We start from the raw sequence: 23,179 nt of genomic DNA on the forward strand, positions 1-23,179 counted from the left end.
GTGTGTCTGTACATACACACACACACACACACACACACACACACACACACATACACATATATACACTCATGGGCAGCTAGCTAGTGGCTCAGTGGATAGAGTGTTGGGCCTGGAGTCAGGAAAACCTGATTTCAAATCCAGCCTCAGACACTTACTAGCTGTGTAACCCTGGGCAAGTCACTTAGCCCTGTTTGCCTCAGTTGCTAATCTGTAAAATGAGGTGGAGAAGGAAATGGCAAACCACTCCAGTATCTTTGCCAAGAAACCCCAAGTGGGGTCTTGAAGAGTTGAACACAACTAAACAACTATAATATATACATATATATGTATATACACATATGTGTACATGTGTATAGTGTGTGTGTATAAAACTGTTAAAAAATTTGGTGATAATTCAATTTTCCATATGGGAGCTGCTATTCAATCCATTTCAGTGCAGGGCATCATGTTAGGTGCTAGAGATATGAAGATGTATAAGTATATGTGTGTAAATTACTCCAGTTGATCATTCTGTATCATAGAATCCAAATAATGTTCCTCTAGGGCCTTTCTTCTATTTTTTCGAAATTGGATCGGATTGTGATTTCATTTTTAGTGCCTACTGTTAGTCAGACTAGTTGAATTTGCTAATGGGATTTAAAAAATATAGTCTTTTAAATGATGTCTATGAGGCCTTGCAGGAGAAAAAGTCAGCAACAGGGTTCTGGAACACTTAGCTAATTCTTCCTCGGTGCTGAAAAGTTTTAAATAATTTCCCTAGTCTTCACAGGCAATTCTTAGAACTGCAGAACTTCTGTAAAAGTCACGTTAAGACTTACCAGTACTCCGAGTTCTTGTCTGTTAATCAGCATGCCCACTTGGTGCCGAGGTGAATGGAACAGGGCAAACATTGGCAGCCCATGAGCTGCTCTAATTGTTGAGTCAAGTTATGCCCTTGGTTTTTTGTTTTTTAGATAAAAATAGACTTTTTAACAAGAAATTACATCAGCTGGGCACAATGGAATGTCACATACAACAGGGTGTTTCATATTTGGAAAATACAAAAAGGCTTGATCATAATCTCTCCTTTTCAATTCATTCTTTTATCATCTATTTCTTCCCGTGACCAAAATATTAAATTACTGTATTTCACCAAAATGTTCCCGAGGGCCTTTGTTTTGAATATAACCTCCAAAGTGTCCCCTTGCAAGATCCCAGTAGGCTCTCTAATGTTGATCTTCGGGTAGGAAACATGAAGAATAGACAAGTATTGGTATATAAAATCCTACTACCATTAATTCAGTATTTTTCCATACATCAATTCATCTATTTTCCCAAGTCATTATTCAGAAACATAAGAATCACTTTTAGTTACACCATTGTCATTCAACATTTTTCCACTTAATTCTTGTGGTCTCTGATATTTTTACCTGTTTTCAAGCACGACCTTCTTGTGAACTGTATGTCACAAGTTTACAACTTACCTTTGAGTTTTGTACTTCTGTTTTCAGTTGTGTTGCACATCCAGTTATGTTTCTTATCTTTTAGAAAACAATCAGCCATCTTGAGAAATGGTTGAACTTGTTGATTATTTTTTAAACTAAGCTGATAATCACCATGTGCTTACAATTGTTCTTTCCAATAGACCAAGAGTCTCCTAGAAGTTATTCATCAGCTTTCACTGACTTGGGTCGAAGTGCTCCCAGGGAAAGAAGAGGAACTCCAGAAAGAGAGGTAGTTAAATAGCAGGTTCAATGAGACAGTGGGTATGAAAGTGCTCCAGAAGTTTAAAGTGATGCATGTGTCTCTATATAAGCTAAGTAAGTATCTTAATGTAGTTTAAATGAGATCTCAGGACTCCAAGATGCAATACATGGAGATGGGTGGAGTGCCACAAGACAAGAGTCAGCAGAGAACAAGAAAAGCAAGCCAGGTTTATTAAGGGGAAATAAGATAAAGAATGAGCAAAGGGGATGGAAACAGGTCAGTTCCTGCCGTGGTGTCTGGCAGAAGGGGGTGCCCAAACCAATAAACCCAACTGGTCTTTCTAGGGTTCTTAACTGGATCAAGCAGAACCGAGTACTGGGGAGGGGGTGTTAATAGGAATCCTGGACCTAGGGTGCAGGTCAAAATTCAAGGACTGGTTCTGATTCATGCAAGAGGTGGAGGAGAATGGTGTCTAGGAAACTGGCAGCTAGTTGACATTCAAACTCCCTACCAATTAGTTGTTATCACAGACCTAATTTTGTCTAGGCAATTCAGGGGAGTTGAACTTTCCAAGGATCCTTCATTAACGGGGGCACAAAGGCTTTGGAGGTCCTTAGAATAAGAGAGACAGAAGGAGGAAGACCTTGGTTCAAGTCCTGCCTTAGTACATCCTCATTGTGGAATGTTGGGAAAGTCACTTAATTTCTCAGTGCTCTAGGCCACTCTATAAGGTTATATAAATTGAAGAGAAGGTTCCAACCTGCATTGAAAGAAAGTTTCAAAAAGAGAGAAAGAGTTTCCTCACCTAGCAGGTGACTATACCAATGAATTCATAGGCTCAGTCCCTATCCCTCTATATACCATTAATATTTGTTGCTGTTGTAGTTATATTTAAGGTGAGCTATCTAATAAATCACTCACAAAATAAGAATGTATCTGAAAATCAAGCAGGAGAAATGATCTCAAGAAACTTTTCTTCATTTCCATATTAAAAAGAGCAAGATGTCAGCCTAGAAGGTAGGTCATGGCTTCAGGTGTTAGCCTGGAACAATAGGTCCTTTGAGTTCTATACTAACCACATCTAGTTCTACCACTAACTACCAAGGGAAGTCACTAAGCCATAAACTTTTTATCCATTAATTGTTTGTCATGTTTGCTGGTAGTGGTCAGAAAGTGCCTTCTTAGAAGCACTTCCTGTTTTGTCAGTGAGGTGTACTAGGTCACGGTGAAATATCGCTGGTAGGTTACTTAGGTGCAGGTGGCTGAACCCTAGGATGGTTCTGAAGTTTGGCAGTTTGTGGTGGGATTGGAGGAGAATTTGAGTGGACTGTGAGGGCTAAGAGCCTTCCCAGAAAGTCCTCTTCAGCCAAAGCTGACTCTTAGTCTATGTGGCTCCAAAGTTGGAGGGCAGTTCAAGGGTCTATCTCTGTGAAGGTCCAATTTGGTCTGGATTCCACTCCCCTTAAAGCTAGTGAGGATTACTAGGCTTTGGACTGACCAGAAGGCGGCACAGTGGATAGAGCACCAGGCCCAGAGTCAGGAAGATCTGAGTTCAAATCCCACCTGAGGGGTACTTCTTAGCTAGGCAAGTCACTTAATCTCTGTTTGTCTCAGTTTCTCATCTGTAAAATGGAGATAATAATAGCACCTCCCTCCTAGGGTTTCTGTGAGGATCAAATGCAATAATACTGTGCCTGGCACAAGTAAGCACTATTTAAATATTATCATCATCATCATCATCATCATCATCATCAGACTTCTCCTGGACATTCTTTCCACTTTAGAAGGATGACACCTTCAGATGTCCTAAGAAGGCACAGCGAGTTCTGAGGACCTGATTAACCCAAAAAGCCAGGTTCTTCCCTCTCCCTACTCATCTTCCTTAGAAAGCACCAGATGTTCACCTAAGTACTTTTTGCAAATGACAGCCTCCAGCTATTAGGCTAACTAATTGTCAATGACTTAATCACCCTCAATTAAAAAAAAAGAGAGAGATGGTTAGTGCTTTTAGGGCTTGGAGCATGTCCTTTTAAGGTTTTATTTATACCTTGATTCACTTCAGAAGAAATATAGAGCTGGACTCCCAATAAAAGCTATTCTTTGTAAGTGTTAAATTTGCTCTGTCCTTTATGGGCTTCACCCTCTTTCAGTCCAAAAAATGAATGTTCCTTTACACAGGGGAATGATGGAGAAGACCAGTGATTTTTCTCCCCTAGGCTTGATAGATTAATACTTAGTGCTATATCCTATAAAATAAACATACGGCCTCCATCTTTTTCTCTCAATAACTCCCTTGAAATGTAACTGAGTAGAAAACTAAGCAAATTCCATATATTTTCAGCCATTCAAATTGGTGTCTAATTCTCCGCTGAATGCCTCATGTGGCTTGGCGGAGTCCTTCAGTTCTTCCAACATTTTGCCAGCCAAGAACAAGTTCACCTCGTGCTCCTACTAAGCTAAAAAGCCTTCACCTATGGGGCCCAGTCACAGATGATTCTTCTGTCACCCAAGGACCAGCCTAGCTAAGTTGTGGTATAGTTGAAAGGGTGCTGGATTTGGAGTCAGATGACCTGGGTTCAAATTCTGTCTCTGCCACTTGCGACCTATATGACCTTGGGCAAGTCACTGAACTGCTCCATGCTTCAGTTTCCTCATCTGTAAAATGAGTGTTAGATTAGATGGCCTCTAAGGTCTCTTCCATGCCTTCTATGCCTTATTTCCATGATGCCCTGTGATCCTCAGTTCAGAAACCATAAGGAAGCCACAAGATAGTGGATCTACTTGGTTTCAGTAACTAATGAAAGCTATCTGATAAAAAGCATCAAAGAGTTGTAATCTACATTCAGGGAGGGGAGAGTCCATGGTAGTGAAACCACAGACCTTTTGAAGAATTAGATTCTCATCTGTTTTCACTGATGTGAAATTGATTTTCTAGTTGAAAAAATGAAAATCCATTTTTTTCCAGGTCAGTGCTAATTGTTTGCCTTCCATTTCAGAGGCTGCCAGCCAGAGCTGTTTATGATTTTAAGGCCCAGACATCTAAGTAAGTAGTACAAGTATTCACCACATAATTACCATGGATTTTAATGCCACAAAAGGAAATATTGTCATAGGAGGATTTGCATTCAGCAAACCTGTCTCTGAAGTTCATTCTAATAAATGTTTCATTAAGATTTTATTTGACAGTTGATCCTATTTATATTTGGGGGTCGATGGAAAACATCTGGATATGAAATACATCAAGCAAATTGGAGTCTAACAAATAGAAAAGTAAGAAGGGAATTCAAAGGGTCACAATCTCAAAAATTCTCTGTCCAACATAACCTGGCTTAGTCTCCTGTAATTAAATTCTAGGATAAGGTACAAGATCATTATTTTTAAACTGACTCATAATTAAGTACTATTTGGAAAGGTATGCATAGAGTTCCTGCTGTATGAAAAGCAAGGCACTGCTGAAATGCTTGCAAACACCTGCAGACCAAAACCAATGGTCAGTGTAGACTGTGGGCCTGCTGCAAAGATGCAGAGAGCATACCTGTTGCTCTGTGACCCCATTTGGGGATATCTTGGCAAAGATACTGGAGTGGTTTGTCATTTCCTTCTTGAGCTCATTTGACAGATGAGAAAACTGAGACAAACAGGGTTAAGTGACTTGCCCAGGGTCACACAGTTGGTAAGTGTCTCAGACTGAATTTGAACTCAGGTCCTCCTGACTTCAGGGCTGGTGTTCTATCCTCTATGCCACCTAGCTGACATGAGCAGAAGCAGCTTGTGTCTTGTTATTCTAGGGCAGGAGTAGAGAACCAGCAGCCATGAGGCCACACATGGCCCTCTGGCTCCTCAAGCGTGGCCCATTGAATCCAAACTTCACAGAACAAATCTCCTTAATAAAAGGAAATTCGTTCTGTGAAGTTTGAATTCAGTCAAAGTCCTTAATAAAAGGAGATTTGTTCTGTGAAGTTTGAATTCAGTCAAAGGGCCACACTTGAGGACCTAGAGGGCCGCATATGGCCTTGAGGCCACAGGTTCCCCATCCCTTTAGGGTACGCTCTGAAAGCTTACCAAGAGGCATTAGGAAAATCCATGCTTTTTCTTTCCTTTACCACCTTCTCCAGATGTGCCTTCCTCCTCAAAAGTGCCCCTTTAGTCTTTCCTTGGCAATTCCTTAGTACCTCTTACTTTCCTGCACTCAGTTGCCATGCCACACAATCTTAGGGCTGGCAGGTCATTTATTTAGGGGGATGACTACATCCTCTCTAAGGTGCCTTCCAACTCTAAATCCTGTGAATTCCTCACGCAGGGCTATACCTAATCCTTCCCAGGGAGAGAGTAATTTATCTGCTTTTAGAAGTCTCCAGGGGGATGAGTAGATCTCATAGCCACCCAGAAAGCCCATTCCAATGTATAACAATCCTCACTGGGATGGAATTCTTCACTTATTTTAAATCCTCCCCTGCGATTTCATACTGTCCACAGTAGAGATGGAGCAGATGGTCTCTATTCCCTGTATGCTTACATAGCTGAGACTGAAATATCTTCCAGTATCCTCTTCTTTAGAACAAATAACACCAGTTCATCCTTTAGTCCCTCCTCATCTTCATCATAGAAAAAGGAGTCAAACTATTAAACAAGGGGATGTAAGAATGACTCAGCAGGAATGTGTTAAACAAATTGAATGGGGAGTAAGCTTCTAGTCTCAAGCCATAGCATGGTGGGATGGATAGAGAAGTAGCCTGAGATTCAAGAAGACCCGAGTTCAAATTCTGCTGGTAATACATGCTATCTTGTGTAACCATGGACAAGTCACTTAGACTCAGTGCTCCAGGTGATTTCCTAAAGCACCAGTTGCTGGACAGATACTGACCCCTATCTGTAAAGGGAATGTGGGAATGTCCTTACCAGGAATTCCCTTTACCAAAGAAATCACAGATCTGGGGTATGTGTGTGTGTGTGTGTGTGTGTGTGTGTGTGTGTGTGTGTGTGTGTTTGTTAATCAATTCTTAAACCTGGAATCTGGGTATTTTTATAGAGCAGGATTAACAGGACTTAATACCTGAAGAGATTTTTGATGCTATCTAGCCAATTAATTTCAATTCAGTAAACAGTAAACATCTGCAAGATCCTGTGCCACCCAGTGGGGGATAAGGAAGGAAGGAAGGAAAGGAAAGAAAGGAAGAACAGAAGAAAGAGAAAAAGAGGAAGGAAGGAATGGACAAAGGAATGAACAATCTTTGGCTTCAGATGAGCTGACTTAAATGTTAAAGTGCTATATAAATGTTAGCTACTAAGTATCCACTAGCTATTAAGTGTTCACTAGCTACTTTGTCCACTATGCACTAGGCACACTGGGATACAAAGGCAAAAAAAAAATTAAACAAGCCAGCTTTCAAGGAGCTTATATGATTAAGAACATATGTGGGGATTCAGCTTATACACAGATAAGGTAAGACAAGGGAATTTGAGAGAAGGAAATATAAAATAAATTAACAACTAAGAAAATGGGGAAAGGGCTACCATTGGAGATAGGACCTAAGCTGAGTCTTAGGAATCTAACTACCTCATTTTCCTGATAAGAATACAGACTCAGAGGAAATAATGACTTGCCCAAGGTCACACACTCAGTAATAAGACCATGATTTGAACGCAGGTTCTCGGACACCAAATCCAATTTTCTTTGATTCAGCCTAGTTAAAAAAAAAATTCCCTATAACATCAATTTTATTAAGCAGTATTCGAGACATTTTCATTAAGTTTTCTGCCAAAAACATGATTTATAAAAAGCTATTTTATTACATTATAGCTTAGAAAACTAAATAGCTATTAGGCAGGCAAGTATCTATTAAGTGTTTACTATATGCCAGGCTTTGTGCTTAGCACCGTAAATAAAAAGGAAAACAAAGACATTTATTAACATTCTAATAGGAAAACTCAAACTAATTTTGATAATTTGCATTTAAATTACTTTATAGATACAACTATCTGGCATTCTCTGCCTTAGCCATATCTAGAAACTGAAATTTAAAATTTAACTTTTAACTATATTTAAATTTGAATTATGTTAAAATCTATAGCTTGACCATTGAACAGTAAACCATTAGAGAGACATCCAGAATGTGTCATTTTAGATGATAAATATGTTGTTAAAACTATCCTACTTATTCTTCAATAATAATTTGATTTTATAAAAGCAATCATTGTCTTGCTATAAAAAGTTAATTAACCCATGATTCCCACAAAATTAACTATTTGTAATATGAAATCCTTTCTATTAAATTATATTAAATGACCCTCACCTTTATTTTATGGACCTTAAAAAAATCTATCCACACTCAGTCATAGCATACTGAGATGAAGGTTATATTCCTGTTGATTGTCACTGAGTGTCTGAAATGCAACCCTACATTTAATAATTACTTGTCCCCATTATTTAATGACATAGAGTTGTCACATGACTAAATGATTGAATTTGAAGAGTCATAAATAATCAGTCTAAAGCAGCATTTGGTTTTTTTGGTTTTTTTTTTTAACCTATTTTGTGTCATGGACCCTTCTGGCGATCTGGGGAAGCCATAGACCTTCCTATAATACTATTTTTGAATACATAAAATGCATAGGATTACAAAGTAATTTCAATTACTGAAGCCCACTGGAAGCTTCATCTTCTCCTAAATGGAAGTGTCTCTAATAGGAATGATGGCGAAGAGAAGGTTCTCTGTATTTTTTAATATCTTCTGTACCAAAAAGACAAATGAGCTGTAAAGGATTTTTTTTTCCTTCACCTTATCTGAGGAATTTTAACAAATGAAAAAACATTCACTGAGTGATATATTTTGAAGTTAGGATGACTTCTAAACAGATAAAGAAGGATAGGTTGTTATTTATGAAGGAGTTCTCATAGGGTCAACTAAAGCAGCTTAAAGAGGACACCAGATTAATCTTGCAAAAAAAAAAAAAATCTTCCTTTGGCTCTGCTATTTCTTCAGGCTTCCAAAATAGCTCTTTCCTTCCATTAACTCCCAAACCTGATGAAGGCCAAGTCTAATCAGGCTGCTTCCCTGTCCTCTCTCTGTAACTGAAACTTTTCTTTCCAAGGTCAGAATTGACCTCCTATCTTCCAGCACCATCAATCATGCAGTTTTTGTCCTCCCCAACCTCTCTGCTCTGCTATATTCAACATTATCGCCTTCCTTCTTGAAACTCTCCCCACCACTGGTCTCATCGGCCTGGTGTTGTCCAAGTTATTATCTTCCCCTCTGTTTTTTCCATCCGTCCTCTCCTTTCTATTCCCGTTGCCCTCACTGCAGCTGGAGGATTCATTCTATTGGCTGTCAGGGGTGGGGAGCCTGCACCGGCAAGTACACATGTTGCCCTCTAGGTCCTCAAGTGTGGCCCTTTGACTGAATTCAAATTTCACAGAACAAATCCTCATAATAAAAGGATTTGTTCTGTAAAACTTGGACTCAGTCAAAAAGCTGTACTCTCAAGACCACAGGATCCTCACCCCTGGAAGCAATTTTAAAGAATACTTATCTCGTCTCACTGCCTATAGTTTCCCAATACAATAGGTGCTTAATAAATATTTATTAATGGACTGATTAACTATTCCAGTGAAAAAACATATATTAAGGTCTTAATATGTTCCAAACATTGTGCTAAGCAATGGGGATGCAAATATTAAAATTAAGATTGTCCTTGCCCTATAAGAGCTTATACTCTAATGGGACAAAGAACAGGACAGTGGTGGTCAAGTAAAGAGCTATGGTTTGGGAAATCACAAATATGGTAAGAGAAACTATACAGCCATCCATCCATTAACTCCCCCTTGTTCCAGATGAAACGGTAGCAGTGTGGACAGATAGATGGATAGAGAGACAGAGAGACAGACAGACAGATAGACAGACAGACAGACACACAGATTTGAGAATAATTCCCAGAGAAAAAGGTGGAAGGGAAAGAAGCATGTAGCTGCAGGGCAGAAAGTGTCTGGGATAAATATGAAGACCATGTTCCCAGGGAGGGCAGAGCTGAGTGGCTTTAGGATTCACATACCTAGGCATAGCCTCTGGTGTTCCAGGTTAGAGAATGGCACAACAAAAACAGCAGGAATGGCAGGCTGCTAAAACCATTCCTACACAGTACTGTAGAATAAGCCCTTCAAAAAGATATCTCATAGGGCAACTAGGTGGCGCAGTGGATAGAGCACCGGCACTGAAGTCAGTAGGACCTGAGTTCAAATTTGGCCTCAGACCAAACACTTGACAATTACTAGCTGTGTGACCCTGGGCAAGTCACTTAACCCCAATTGCCTAAAAATAAAAAAAAAAAGACATCTCATCACAGAAATCTTCAGTGGTTCACTGTAGACTCATTGCCTACAAAGCTATATCCATACTCCTCAACTAGCCATTCCAAGCCCTCCATACTGTGGCACTATGGAATGCTTAAACATCAAAAATACCAAGGTCTTCCACTGCATCCTGGGCCATCGCCAGTCCTGACTTTTGTTTTGCCCCGGGCTCCTATGACTTTGGAAGAGAGAATGAGGCTGACGATTTTGTGCAACTCTGCCTCACTTAAATCCAGTTCACCCCATGATGTCATTAGTCTTCTTTAAAAGTGAAGAACAAACACCAAGGACAACAGCCTCAGTCAGTCTCTCCAGCTTTCTCTTCCTATCAATAGCCCGTGTTTCTTTGAAACTGGATTACTTGCTACTGTACAACCTTCACTGCCTTCTGTATGTTTCTTTTTCCTCCACATCCAAATCATTCCCTTAAGGTCTAATTTAAAAGTCACCCCTTTCGTGAAACATTCTCCAATCTCTAATCTTGCAATCTGACATAGCCTTTCCCACTTCTGAGTTACCACTGCACCCATAGATAGCATTCTCCTATGACAGCTAGGTGGTGCAATGGATACAGCACTGAGTTTAGATTCCTCAAACGCTTACTAATTGTGTAACTCTAGGCAAGTCAATTAAATGCTACTTGCTTCAGTTTCCTCAACTGTAAAATGGGGATACAAATAGTATCTCCCTCCCAGGGTATTGTGAGGATCAAATAAGGCAATATTTGTAAAGCACTTAGCACAGTACCTGACACATAGTAAGCACTTAATAAATGCTTGTTCCCTTTTCCTCCCCCCACCATGGTATATGCTGTATTCTGTCTTGTATCACAGTAATATAATGTGGAAGAGGGATATGAATGGCTCTAACAAAGGGAAGAGCTAGTGAGGGGGAGAAGATTTGAAGGAGAAGCTTCCTAACAATTGGTGCTATTCAAAGAAAAGTAGGCTGCCTTGGGTAGCGTGTTCTTCCTTGTCTTCTAGCAAAGGTGGACCTCACTTGTTGAATATGTCATAAAGGCCATTACTATTCAGGTATAGGTTGGACTAGGTGACCTCTGAGGGCTGGTCTAACTCTCTGACTCACTCTGGAAGCCCCTGGAGAACCTAGCATAGTGTCTTGCAAATGGTAATGGAAAGAGTGCTGGATTCAGAGTCAAGAGAGCTGACTTTGAGCAAGTCATTTAGTATCTGGGGACTCCATCTGTAAAATGGAAAAATAATATTTGTACTACTTGCTTTGCAGGGTGGTTGTAAGAAAAGTGCTTTGTAAACCTTAAAGCACAATATAAACATAAGCTGTTATTATTAGTAGTAGATATTAAGTATTGGTTAAATTGAATATTGAAAAACTGAAAACTGAAAGCCAAAAAAAGACTTTTGCGAAACATTCAGGTTTTGAATGAGATAGAAAGCATAAAGAAAACAACATATAATCTGTAGTACCACCTTGCATTTAAAATGCATATTTCTTAGTAAGCTGTTGAAATAAAACAAAATTCAAGGTTTCATCGCATGATTCTTGTTACATAAAATGTTTTGTAAGCCTGAAAGTAATGTGTGTGTGTATGTATATATATATATGCCAGTTATCATTATCAACCAGATAATATTAGCAGATCAGTGTATTTTTGTGTGTTAAATTTTTATTCTGAACCTGATGTTTGCTTATTAGGCACTATTAGCAAATTAGAGCGTCATGTATATTAAAATAAAAATAAAATATGTACATATATGTATATGTGTATATATACATAAATAAGTACATACATAAGTACATATATGTATATATATGTATACACATTTATATGTATGTATTAATCTCACTGAACTCCTCAAGAGCAAAGATTGTCTTTTGCCCTTTTATTTGTATTCCCAGAATTTAGAAAAGAGCTTGGCTCATAGGTGTTAGTTGACTGACCAACACAACACATGAAACATCATTTGGCATGTGTGTGTGTGTGTGTGATAGTAGTGTAGTTGAAATTATGTCTAAAATTATTTATATGCCTCATAAATTGTTAGGAAGGAAATGCTTAACTACCTGGGCTTGCCAGTGTGTTAACATTGGACAAGTTATATAAAAGTTTGGAGAACCATTAATATGGATATAATCAATTACAAAACTAAAGACCTAATCATTTGAAAATGTCTATTGCAGGGAATTGTCATTTAAGAAAGGGGACACTGTCTACATCCTCAGGAAAATTGATCAAAATTGGTATGAGGGAGAGCACCATGGACGCGTAGGGATATTTCCAATCTCTTATGTAGAGGTTTGTTTGTTCTCCTTTTCTCTTGGATTAATGTGCAAGGAGGGAGATAACTGTTTGGTGCAGAAATAACACATATTCATGCACAAGTAACTGTTCTCATTTTAGAAACTCAGCCCTCCAGAAAAAGCTCAACCTGCAAGACCACCACCCCCAGCTCAGCTTGGAGAAATTGGAGAAGCTATAGCCAAATACAATTTTAATGCAGATACAAATGTGGAGTTATCCCTGAGAAAGGTATTAAAATTTTTCCCTCATTAATGAATTTAATATGGCCAAATATTACTTAAAATGTAATCCATGTTAAAAGTTTTATGTCAGTGTTATATTTATTTAAATCTCAAAATTCAAATTCACAAATCAGGTTACTCTCTTTAAATACCCACCAATTCATCAATAATCTTAAAATTTCTACCCATGAGTTCTCATTATTCTTTTTTCATTGAAATCCATTAAAAGTGCAACAAGTCAACAGAAGTGATTGCATTGTTACAATCATGTAATTTGTTCTTTTGGACCCACTTTCCTTATTCTATAATCACTTCACATAAATTTTCTCATGTTTCTCTGCAGTTTTTTATTCATCATCCTTTATGACACAACACTATTCTATTACGCTGATATTCTGTTCTTTATGCAACCTTTCTCCAATTGTTGGACATACTTAATTCCCAGCTTTTTATCATCCCTTTCCAACAATGACTTTTCTTATTTTGCATCTTTACTAGTTTTGGTGTTTTAATTTGCATTTCTCTTATTATTTATTTAAATCACTTCAGAAATCATTGATTGTTGGTATTTTTTTTGGAAATTGTGTTCATTGAATATGTTTATTGGGAAAATTGTCTAATATATATGTGTGTATGCTACACACATTATATATATGCATATTTGTATCAATTCCCTACAGATTTTGGATGTCAGAATTTAATTTATCAGGGTTATGTGATGCAACAAAATTTTTACATATGAATGTATATTCTATAAATATATCTTCTGATCTTAGCTTCATTGACTTCATTTATGCAAAATGTGTTAAAATTTTGCATAATTAATATTTCCATTTTGTTTTTATGATCCTTTTTGTCCCTTATCTGGCTAATATAATTTCTCCAGTCCATAACTGTGAAAGATATAACCTTTCTCCTACAATTTTTATGATACAACTTTTTAAGTTTCAATTTTTATCCCATTGAAATTAATTGTGGCATAAGGTATAAGATGGTGGTCTGAACCATTTTCCGTATTTCCCAGAAGTTCCTGTTGAATAAGGAGTCCCATTTAGTGCTCTGGTGTTTATCAAACATTAGTTGCTGGGAGTATTTATTTTTAATCATAATTATTCCGTCTATTCCACTGATCTACTTGCCTAGTTTTTTTCTTACTTAGTACACAAATAGTTAGTTATGCATTTTGTACATTTTAATTACAGGGAGATAGAGTCATTCTTCTTAAAAGAGTCGATCAAAATTGGTATGAAGGTAAAATACCAGGAACCAACAGACAAGGCATCTTCCCTGTTTCCTATGTAGAAGTCATCAAAAAGAATGTCACAAAAGGTGCTGATGATTATCCTGACCCTCCAATACCCCACAGCTATTCTAGCGACAGGATACACAGCTTAAGTTCAAATAAGGTAAGAAGAGATAACATGATGATAATACAATCTTGAATAGATCAGTTTTACATGGGGAAAGACTGGTAACTTAAACATATGGGTCCAGATAAATTATTTAGATGTATAATAACAATAAGAACATTATAGTATCAAGTATCCTTGTAAAGTAGGTGTTTACATATACCTTGGATATTAATATGGCTTTTCTTTTGATCTCCAAAGCATTTTCCATAGACACCAGTCTGGTGACCAAGAAAGTGGCTTATCAAAAAGGATATGGTTGTTGTGAACACATACAGAAAGGCATAGTAAATGAACCATTCGATTCCTATTTGTACTTACAAACTCATATATTTGAATGGAGAGGTTCTTAGGTATTTAGAAACCCTGTTTGCTCATTCTTATAATGAAAACTGTGATCCAGATCTAGGGACACTCACTTGTATTGATTATCCATGATGGAAGTAGGATAGGAGACCTATCATGGCTTTACTCATTAGAATTTTACTTTTGTGCTGCTACATTTTGTTTTTTAGTCATAAAGAACTTATTTTGTTAATTCATGTTTATGTTCAACAAATTCAAAGCAATTCAACAGTTGCCAAGTCTGTAATGTGCTCAGAGAACAAGGTGTTGTTAAGATATAGTCATTTCTCCACTTGGAACAGAGGCAAATGTGATAAATACAAATAACTTTAATTCCAAAATGATACATGAGGTTCAAATGGGAGGGGGGAGGGGAAGAGACATGAAGGCCTAGTGGAAAATGTTTTTTTCCTTGATGGGGAAATCAAGTAAGTCTTCACAGAAGAGTTGAGGTGGATTTTAAAGGATGGGTAGACAGTCCAAAGGAAGAGAAGACATTCCATGCATAGAGAACACAGACCCAGAAAAGTGATGTGTGTGAATGGGGGAAGGGGAGTAGTTCATTTTGGCTGGAACTTCCTGTACATGGCAGGAAGTGATAGGATAGGTATAGTGGTGCCAAACTTGAATGCCAGGTTGAGGGTTTTGTTTTTATTTAGCAGGAAAGAGTAGGCATCCACCAAAGTAGATCAGAGGAGTCGCATGACGATATCTATACATACAGAGAATCTGGAAGAATGGAGGAAGAATAGGATGGAAGATAAGTTAGAGGGTGGGGGAAAAAAACTCTGTAAGGAGTCAAATGACTGCATGTTCCCATTCTTTATTTTTGTCAGTCAGTCAATAAACATTTATTAAGCAACTACAGTGGCAAACCACTCCAGTATCTTTGCCAAGAAAACTCCAAATGGGGTCATGAAGAGTCAGAAAGGACTGAAATGACTCAACAACAACAAAAAAAGAGCATGTACTATACACCAGGCACTGTGTTAATTAGCACAGGAATTTCTACCTGTTTTTCTTAACCTCCATGTATATAACTTAACATTCTCAAAGAATTGAATCCAAGGCACTTTTGGCATTTCTCAGGTTATTTGTTGGTGGCTATGTTTTTAGTTAAATAATTGACCTTTCATTTTTCAATCAGGATTGAGACTCAGTAAATGGTATGGATAAAAAATCTAGTGTGATTAAATTGATAAGGATATAAATGTTGTAAAAATAACATCGCTATGACAGGACCCATGGACATGGAGTCATCCTAAGAGAATAATTACCCTGGAGTACAGGAATGAGGGGCTTAGAGAGAATCCATTCTAAAATGTACGTATTGAGCCTTGAGCCCCAGGAAAAGCTCTCCTATGTTTTGATATGATAATTACATTATGATTGATGGAGTTTAGGGACTTAGTCAATTAAACTTTAGTTTCTGTAATCTACTCCCAAAATCTATTAAGGGACTTTCCCTTTCCAAGTACAGTAGTCCCTAACTATGAAAGAAAAAGCAAAGGTAATACTCTTTAACTTAAAAATTCAGTATTTCAGTGGTACAAAATAAGTGTGTCTGCTAAGGGAGTTAGTTTCATATTACTAAGTCTGTTTTTAAGGGGAGGAAGAAAACATCTCTGTGCACAGCTTCTATTAACATTTACAGTCTTAGAATATCTTAGTTAACAGCAGCAAAACCAGACAAAGAGGAGACCAAGATGATAAGGAACTATAAAACCAAGAGGATTAAATGAAGGAACTGAGGGTATTTAGCCTGAAGAAAAGACTTAGAGGGACATGATAACAAATTTAATTGAAGGAATGCCATATGAAAGAGGGATTAAATCTATTTTTCTTGGTCCCAGTGAATTGATATGCAAGTAATAGGTAGAAGAAGTTGCCCATAAGCTAACTATGACTTGATATAAGGGGAAAGTTCCTAATGTTTAGTTATCTAGAAGCAGACTGGGCATTATGAAAACGCAATAGATTCCCCCTTACTGAAAGTCTTGGATTAGAGACTGAATAACCACTTGGGAGGGATGAGTGGAGGTGATATTTGTTCAGGTATGGATTAGAATGGATGACTTGTGAAATCCCTTCCCACTTTGAGGTGCTATGATTTTATAAGTGATAATTTTCCTTGAATTTTTTTGCATTGAATTGTTTTGAAGTCTTTTAAAATCAGATTTCAAAGTTATTTCCTTAGACTAGATTTTAAAGTTTATATGATTAGGAATTTAGATATTCTTTTAATAGCTACAGTTAGGAATAGGACATGTTCAAAAAGTTTTAAAATATTCATTACTATAGTCTGAAGAAACACCTGTTGGAACTTTCATGAGTTGGCAGAGTCCCAAAAAAATTAGTCATTTGTTGACCAACCTACTGGTGATGAACCCTTCAGACTTAGCTAGGTTGGTGTGTGACCTGTACTGAGTCTTTCCAATGTAGTAGGACCAACTGAAATATCAATTCAGTGCTCTGAAATATCCTTCAAGAAACCCAAATCATATCTATGCATTAAGGAGACATCAAAGGACTTTAGTGGAGATCATCCTAGACTATACTGTTAATATTTAGAGTAAAATATAGTCAGATGAATGTAGATTAAAGCACCCTTTGTCTTAGAGAATGCAATGCTATCAAGGTCCAAGAAGCTTAGAGAAGAAAGAGCCATCCACCTGCAGTGAATAAAATTTGACACTAAATTATGAACCAGAAAGTATACAACTTAAGTCCTTTCTGTAAAGTGTTTTATTTACAAACTCAAGGTACAGTAAAAAGTCATTCTTTACCTTAGTTAAGATCATTTACAATTATAAAACATGGATTTTTTTTTACTTTTCCATCACCACTATAAAAAAGTCATATAGAACAATATGGTGGGTACCTCTACAATTACTCAATAATTTCTGCTGTTATGAAATATAGCCAAAATTTATACATAACATGGCTAAAATGCAAACCTATATTTTCTTTGGTGTGAGCTACACTACATAAGAGTATGTTTCTGTAAAGAAGTCTTGAGTTCTTCCCAAGAAGAGACTCTTGCTAATATGTGAATGCTTTTGTCTTTGGTTTTTTTTTGGTTTTTGTTTTTTTTTTAGCAGAGACCTAACTATTCTGGGTTCATTTCAATCCCAGTTACATTTCTTTGTGCTTTTGAAATCTTTTTCATTTAAAATCCTTTAATGCACAACTGCTTCCTAAATATTTTAAAGTATGTAAATAGTTAAAAATCACTTTGAAATCCTAAGGTAAAAAAAGTAATGAGTTCAAAAAAATTGACACTGAGATGTAAAACATATGCTTAATAAATTACAGGAACGAGTTCACCTTTTATTTCTATTCAACGAGTCTAGCCATGGTTTGAAGAAGTTATTTCAGATTTTTTTCACTGTACTAACTCAGAAGAGACCAAACAATAAATAGGGCTCTGAAGAGATAATATTTTAGTTTTCTTCATGAACTCTTATTCACATCTTGCCTTTGACATTTGTGGTCCCATCCAAGGCTGATAGAATTTCACTTTTCAAATAACTTTTCTGATTCATATGCTAATGATTTCATGCATTTGCTCTCACTGAAATATGTTCCTTCTAATCCAAAACCTGACACAGGGGTTTTTTTGGTACAACATTATACCTCTTCTACATCTCTCTCTCTCTCTCTCTCTCTCTCTCTCTCTCTCTCTCTCTCTCCATGTTGTGGTACGTTATCTTTTTTTCTTTCTTTTTTTCCTCCTATACTTTTGTTCATGTGTAAAGTTGGCTCACAGTGCATCCTGCCCTCCTTTCATGTCACCTTGCCCACATTCTAATAAAGGGGCTAGAGGAGGAATCATCAATGAATGGTTATCACTGACTATGGGGTTTCTACCTTCAAGCCCTCTGACCCCAACTCCACCTCCTTTTCCTGACAACTTCTTGGATGAATTAGAAAAGCTTGAGGCTTTAACCTTACCAACTGGTCAATCTGATTCAGAAATCCTAGGGAATAGCAGTGCTCAAATTAAGGCTAACCCTTCCATTATCAAGACACGAGATCCCACTGAAATGCCATCCTCTCTGCCACTTGTTTCTTCTTCTGGTACCATCTCACCTCTAGTCTCTCAGTTCCATGATGCAGTGGTAATTCAGGAGTATAAAAAACCAGCTGAAAAAATATGTGCAGATTGGAAAGAAATGAAAGGTTCTCCTACTAACAAAGAAAAAAGAAACTTTTCAAATATTGGAAAGGTACCTGAAGTCCTGGGTGATAAGGTTGCCACTTCTGTCCAGTATAATGTGGGTACCTTGTCCCAAACCCTCCCTGTCATTGAAGAAAAAGAAGAGGACCCTTGTAATGAATTAATGTCAATCATCCACGGAAGGAAGCCAAAATTTCAAGAGTCAGATTTCTTTCAGTATGAAGCTGATGTTACAGAGGAAGCACCAAGGCTATACATAGAGGAGGAAGATGAGGAGATGAAACACGATTGCTTAACATCTCCAGTGGCAATTATAAATGACCCTAGGATATTTAAGGAAGACTGGAGTACAGCCAGTACCAGTAAAGAGGTATTTTAATTTAGCTTATTAACTAAAGAACTAACCATTACAATTAGATAATTCCATTTTATAATAATCAGTATTTAACATTTATTGAGCGTTCACTTAGCACTAGACATCAAAATGGGCAAGGGAGTTTATTTACATGGAAGGTTTTACCTACTAAGGGAGAGAAGGGTTTTTTGGTAGGTCAGAGCACAGCAACACTCAGCATTTAGACAAGCTGTTAAAAATATAGGACATTTTCAGCCATTTGCCTATTTGTTTTTCTCTTCTCACCCAGAAAGCAGATCATCTTCCAAGGATGATACTGATTACCTTTTAATTCTGACTCTGCCACTGGGCCCATGATTAAAGGCTTCTCAGTGAAATGTCCTTTGCATTCATTGATTCTGTTTACTGATTTTGCATATAGAAAGAAAGGTACAACATGTCCACATGAGTAAATGAAAGAAAATTTAGTGGTGTGGAGACATTAACTGCTTGGTGAACCAGGAAAGGAATCATGTATGTAGTGGTGTCCAAGTTGAGCTTTGGAGAAAATTAGGTAGTCTCAGATGTGGATGTAAGGAGAATAAAGATTAAAAGACAGTCTCTGACTTTAAAGAGCTCATGTTCTATAAGGGGAGGTGGGACATATATAACTAACTATAAAACAAGGATAAATGTGAACACGGGAAAAATGGAAACCATAGGAGTTGAGGGGGTTGGGCTAGATGTTCTCTGATATCACTTCCCGCTCTAATAATCTATGAATCAAGAGAGAAGGTCCCCAGGAGAGACACCTGGATGCAAAGACATTAAGACCTAGAAGGGGACTTAAACATTTATTTCTAAACTTAACCAGCTCCTTCTGTATTCTTTCAGAGTTAACCATATTGCAGTAGTCATTCATTTTGCTAACTTTTCCAGACTTTTAGGTTAGAAAGCCTTATTCTCAAAGGCTTTCTAGAAAATTGAAATGAAATTAGAAGATAGGTAGCTTTGGTTTTTTCCGGCCCCCCCAAGCCACAAAAATAGTAAAATGATCCATTGGGAATTGTGATACTAACATACCCACACATCAGTGCTTCATTATTAGAGTATTGGGATTAGGGGTGAACATCAATCATGAAAATGACAACTGAATAGTATGTTGACTTCTTGTCTTTTTAAAATATTTAAGCCAGCATCATTTTCTCCAGAAGATGAAGGGATTACAACTTCCCCTCGCCGCCTTTCCACTAGCCCTTCATTTCATTCTACCTTGGCACCCATCTCTGACTCTCTCTCTACACTCCCTGGTTCTGCCCAGACCCATTCACCTCCTCTCCTTACCAAATTTTCCTACCGACAGGAGACAATGTCACCCAAGTTAAAGGTAACTGCATTTGCTGTTGGGTGTGATATATTATTGCATGCCTTCCAGTGCACGTGGAACATTACATATACTTTGTAGATTAATCGCCATCTTGTAAGATCTAAACTCTTTAGAAAAATTAATTGCTAACATTTAACCAAATCAGCATGGTGTCTGCAGTGTCATGTCAAGAGCCCTGGCTTTGAATCTGAGGATCTGTGTTCTAATCTCAGAAGTGACATTTACTGCCTCTGTGACCTTGGTCAAGTCACTTTACTTTTCTGGACCTCAGTTCCCTCATCTGTAAAAAAAAAAAAATCATTTGGAACAGATGACCTCTAAATCTTAGGATCCTATCTAAAATTTTGAAAAGTATAGTGGCAGAGCTGCTCCTCCATGATTGGAATAAATCCCTAAACTTTAAGAGAACAAGGTAAACACTGGAGAAAAAAGTTGAACATTAATGCAAGAAACTTCTCATTTCAGGCTATCAGTTTAACTCTTGAAGTTTATAATTTCATACCACTTCCTTACAAACACACACTATTTTCCACATATCATTAGGATCACTAGGGCCTGAGGGCAGTATAACTTTCAAAATGAATAAGTACTAAGCAAGCACTGTTCCCCTTACTAGGTAATGGGATGGTTGGTAGATAGAAGGTGTTTAATAAACTTTTGACAGGTTGGAGAAAATTAGTGCTCACAACAATAATGACAGTGGGCATTTATATAGCATCTTATTTATTTACTTTATTATTTACCTACCTTATTTATATAGCAAACCTTAAAAGGTTTGCAAAACATTTTACATACATTTTCTCATTTGATCCTTTTAACAACCCTGGATGATGTTAATATTAGGCACTGCTATTATCCCCATTTTATCAATGAATAAACTGAGACTGAGAGAAATGAAGTAGATAGGCCAGGGTCACATGCTTAGTATCTAAGTGTCTGAGACAGGATTTCTAGTCCACGTCCCACATTTTACATTTGAGGAAACTAAGGCTCTCAAAGGTTGTGATAGGCCCAAGGTCATCATAGTAAATAGTAAATTTTATATATACGTATAAAATAGTGGAACTACAGTTTCAATCCATGTCCTCTGACTCCAAATGCAGGCCTCTTTCTGCAAGGTCATCATAGTAAATAGTAAATTTTATATATATATATATATGTATATATGAAATAGTGGAACTATAGTTTCAATCCATGTCCTCTGACTCCAAATGTAGGCCTCTTTCTGCCAGCCCATACTGCCTTGAAAGGAATAGGATAAACAGAAAAAGATACACTACCTATGGGGCAGACATCTGAGTATCCATTGCCAAGTGTCTGACATCTTCAGCTGGCATATAATTCGCTTTTAATATATCATTAAAGTAAATTAATGTCTGATCTTGGCACAGGGGGATAATACAATTTTTAATTTAAAAGGTAACATCACACAACAAAAATGGTTTTGTTAAGAAAGCTCAGTTGATTCCTGAAGAACAGCCATTTCCCTGTCTGGGGGATGAGGTAAAAAATGTATCAACTGGTAAAAAGTAACTAAGGTCTCCATGTTCATTCTTTGGAATTAAGAATAATGAATACAGTAAACATCGAAAAGTTCAAGGCACAATTTGAGTCCAGTGACTGAGTCAGATTGTACAAAGTCTCTCAGATATTTAGGTGATCTATTCACAACATACATACACACCTCAATAAATTAACTTGAGTCATAGAAGGTGAAATCCAGTGAAACATTTGAAATAGTGAAAGAAACCATCTATTTTCACCACCAGACAGAGGGGGAAAGGAACAATCTTACAGTAATGGGATTTACTATAATACACATGGACACAATTTTTTTTTATATTTTTCTTAATTTCATTTTAGGTTAAAATTTTTTACTCTTTTCACTGGCTTTTCTTACCTCTTGGGTTCCTTTTTCAGCTCTGCTTGAAAATGTTAGGGAATTATGCAAGTATATATAGCTCTCTAACTCAGAGGAGAGAATGTGCTAAATATTAGACTATTAAGGGAAAACGCTGATGGAAAATGGATTCAATCCCATGCAAAGAACAGCTGGCTTCCCTCTGGGTCCCCTATTTTTCTGGGTTTATAAAGCCAAATAATTCTCATATTATCAACAAAAACAGGATGCCTGTTCTATTTAAATAAAATCATTCCATAACAAAACTAGCATTTTCTGGATCACAAAGTACTAAAATATGCATTTAAATGTGTAGTACAGGGATAAAATCTGTAGTCTTAAACATCATCCCCCAACATGCTCTTTCTCTTCATAAATAATAGTTCTAATGCCAGCTCTTTGCTACCTGTTAGGTTAGTGTCTTTATCCCTCTCTGGGTTTCTGTTTCCTTCTCTGGAAAATGAAAGTGTTGGACCACTTGAATCACCAAGATTTAAAGCTGGAATGGCCTGCAAAGGTCATCTTGTCCAACATCCTCATTTTAAAGATAGAGAAGCTCAGCCCCAACACCCATGATTCTATTGTCTCTCCTAAAGCTGACCAAAAGAGATTTAGACTACTTGGAGCTGAGTCATACTAGAATCGTGCTGTAGATGAAGCACTAACAGGTGGATCTTAGACCTCATTGAGGCAGCTAGGTGGCTCAGTGGATAGAGCACTGGGCTTGGAATCAGAAAGACTCCTCTTCCTGAGTTCAAATCTGGTGTCAGATCCTGGGCAAGTCACTTAACCCCGTTTACCTCAGTTTCCTCATCTGTAAAATGAGCTGGAGAAGGAAATGGCAAACCACTTGGGGCCACAAAGAGTGGCATATGAGATATGAGGGGCAGCTAGGTGGCGCAGCACATAGAGCACTGGCCCTGGAGTCAGGAGGACCTGAGTTCAAATCCGGCCTCAGACACTTGACATTTGCTAGCTGTGTTATCCTGGGCAAGTCACTTAACCCCAATTGCCTCGCCAAAAAAAAAAAAAAAAAAAAAGTCAGACATGGCTGAAAAATGACTGAACATCAATAACAAAACATAATTT

General features: G+C 37.4%; 1 protein-coding gene across 7 annotated transcripts in view; it reads left to right on the forward strand.

The window, feature by feature from the left end:
• Positions 1-23,179, forward strand: part of SORBS2 (sorbin and SH3 domain containing 2) — a 135,656-nt gene that overhangs the window by 87,234 nt on the left and 25,243 nt on the right. For all 7 annotated transcript variants that reach the window (XM_027837368.1, XM_027837370.1, XM_027837372.1 and 4 more), the window contains 5 exons: positions 1,625-1,713; positions 4,683-4,729; positions 12,194-12,308; positions 12,414-12,542; positions 13,738-13,941. In XM_027837368.1, coding sequence (XP_027693169.1) covers positions 1,625-1,713; positions 4,683-4,729; positions 12,194-12,308; positions 12,414-12,542; positions 13,738-13,941 — 584 coding nt within the window. The remainder of the gene's footprint in view (positions 1-1,624; positions 1,714-4,682; positions 4,730-12,193; positions 12,309-12,413; positions 12,543-13,737; positions 13,942-23,179) is intronic.

The sequence above is a fragment of the Vombatus ursinus genome, unplaced genomic scaffold, assembly GCF_900497805.2.
Source record: "Vombatus ursinus unplaced genomic scaffold, bare-nosed wombat genome assembly UNPS02014821.1, whole genome shotgun sequence".
In the NCBI taxonomy this organism is placed as follows: Eukaryota; Metazoa; Chordata; class Mammalia; order Diprotodontia; family Vombatidae; genus Vombatus; species Vombatus ursinus.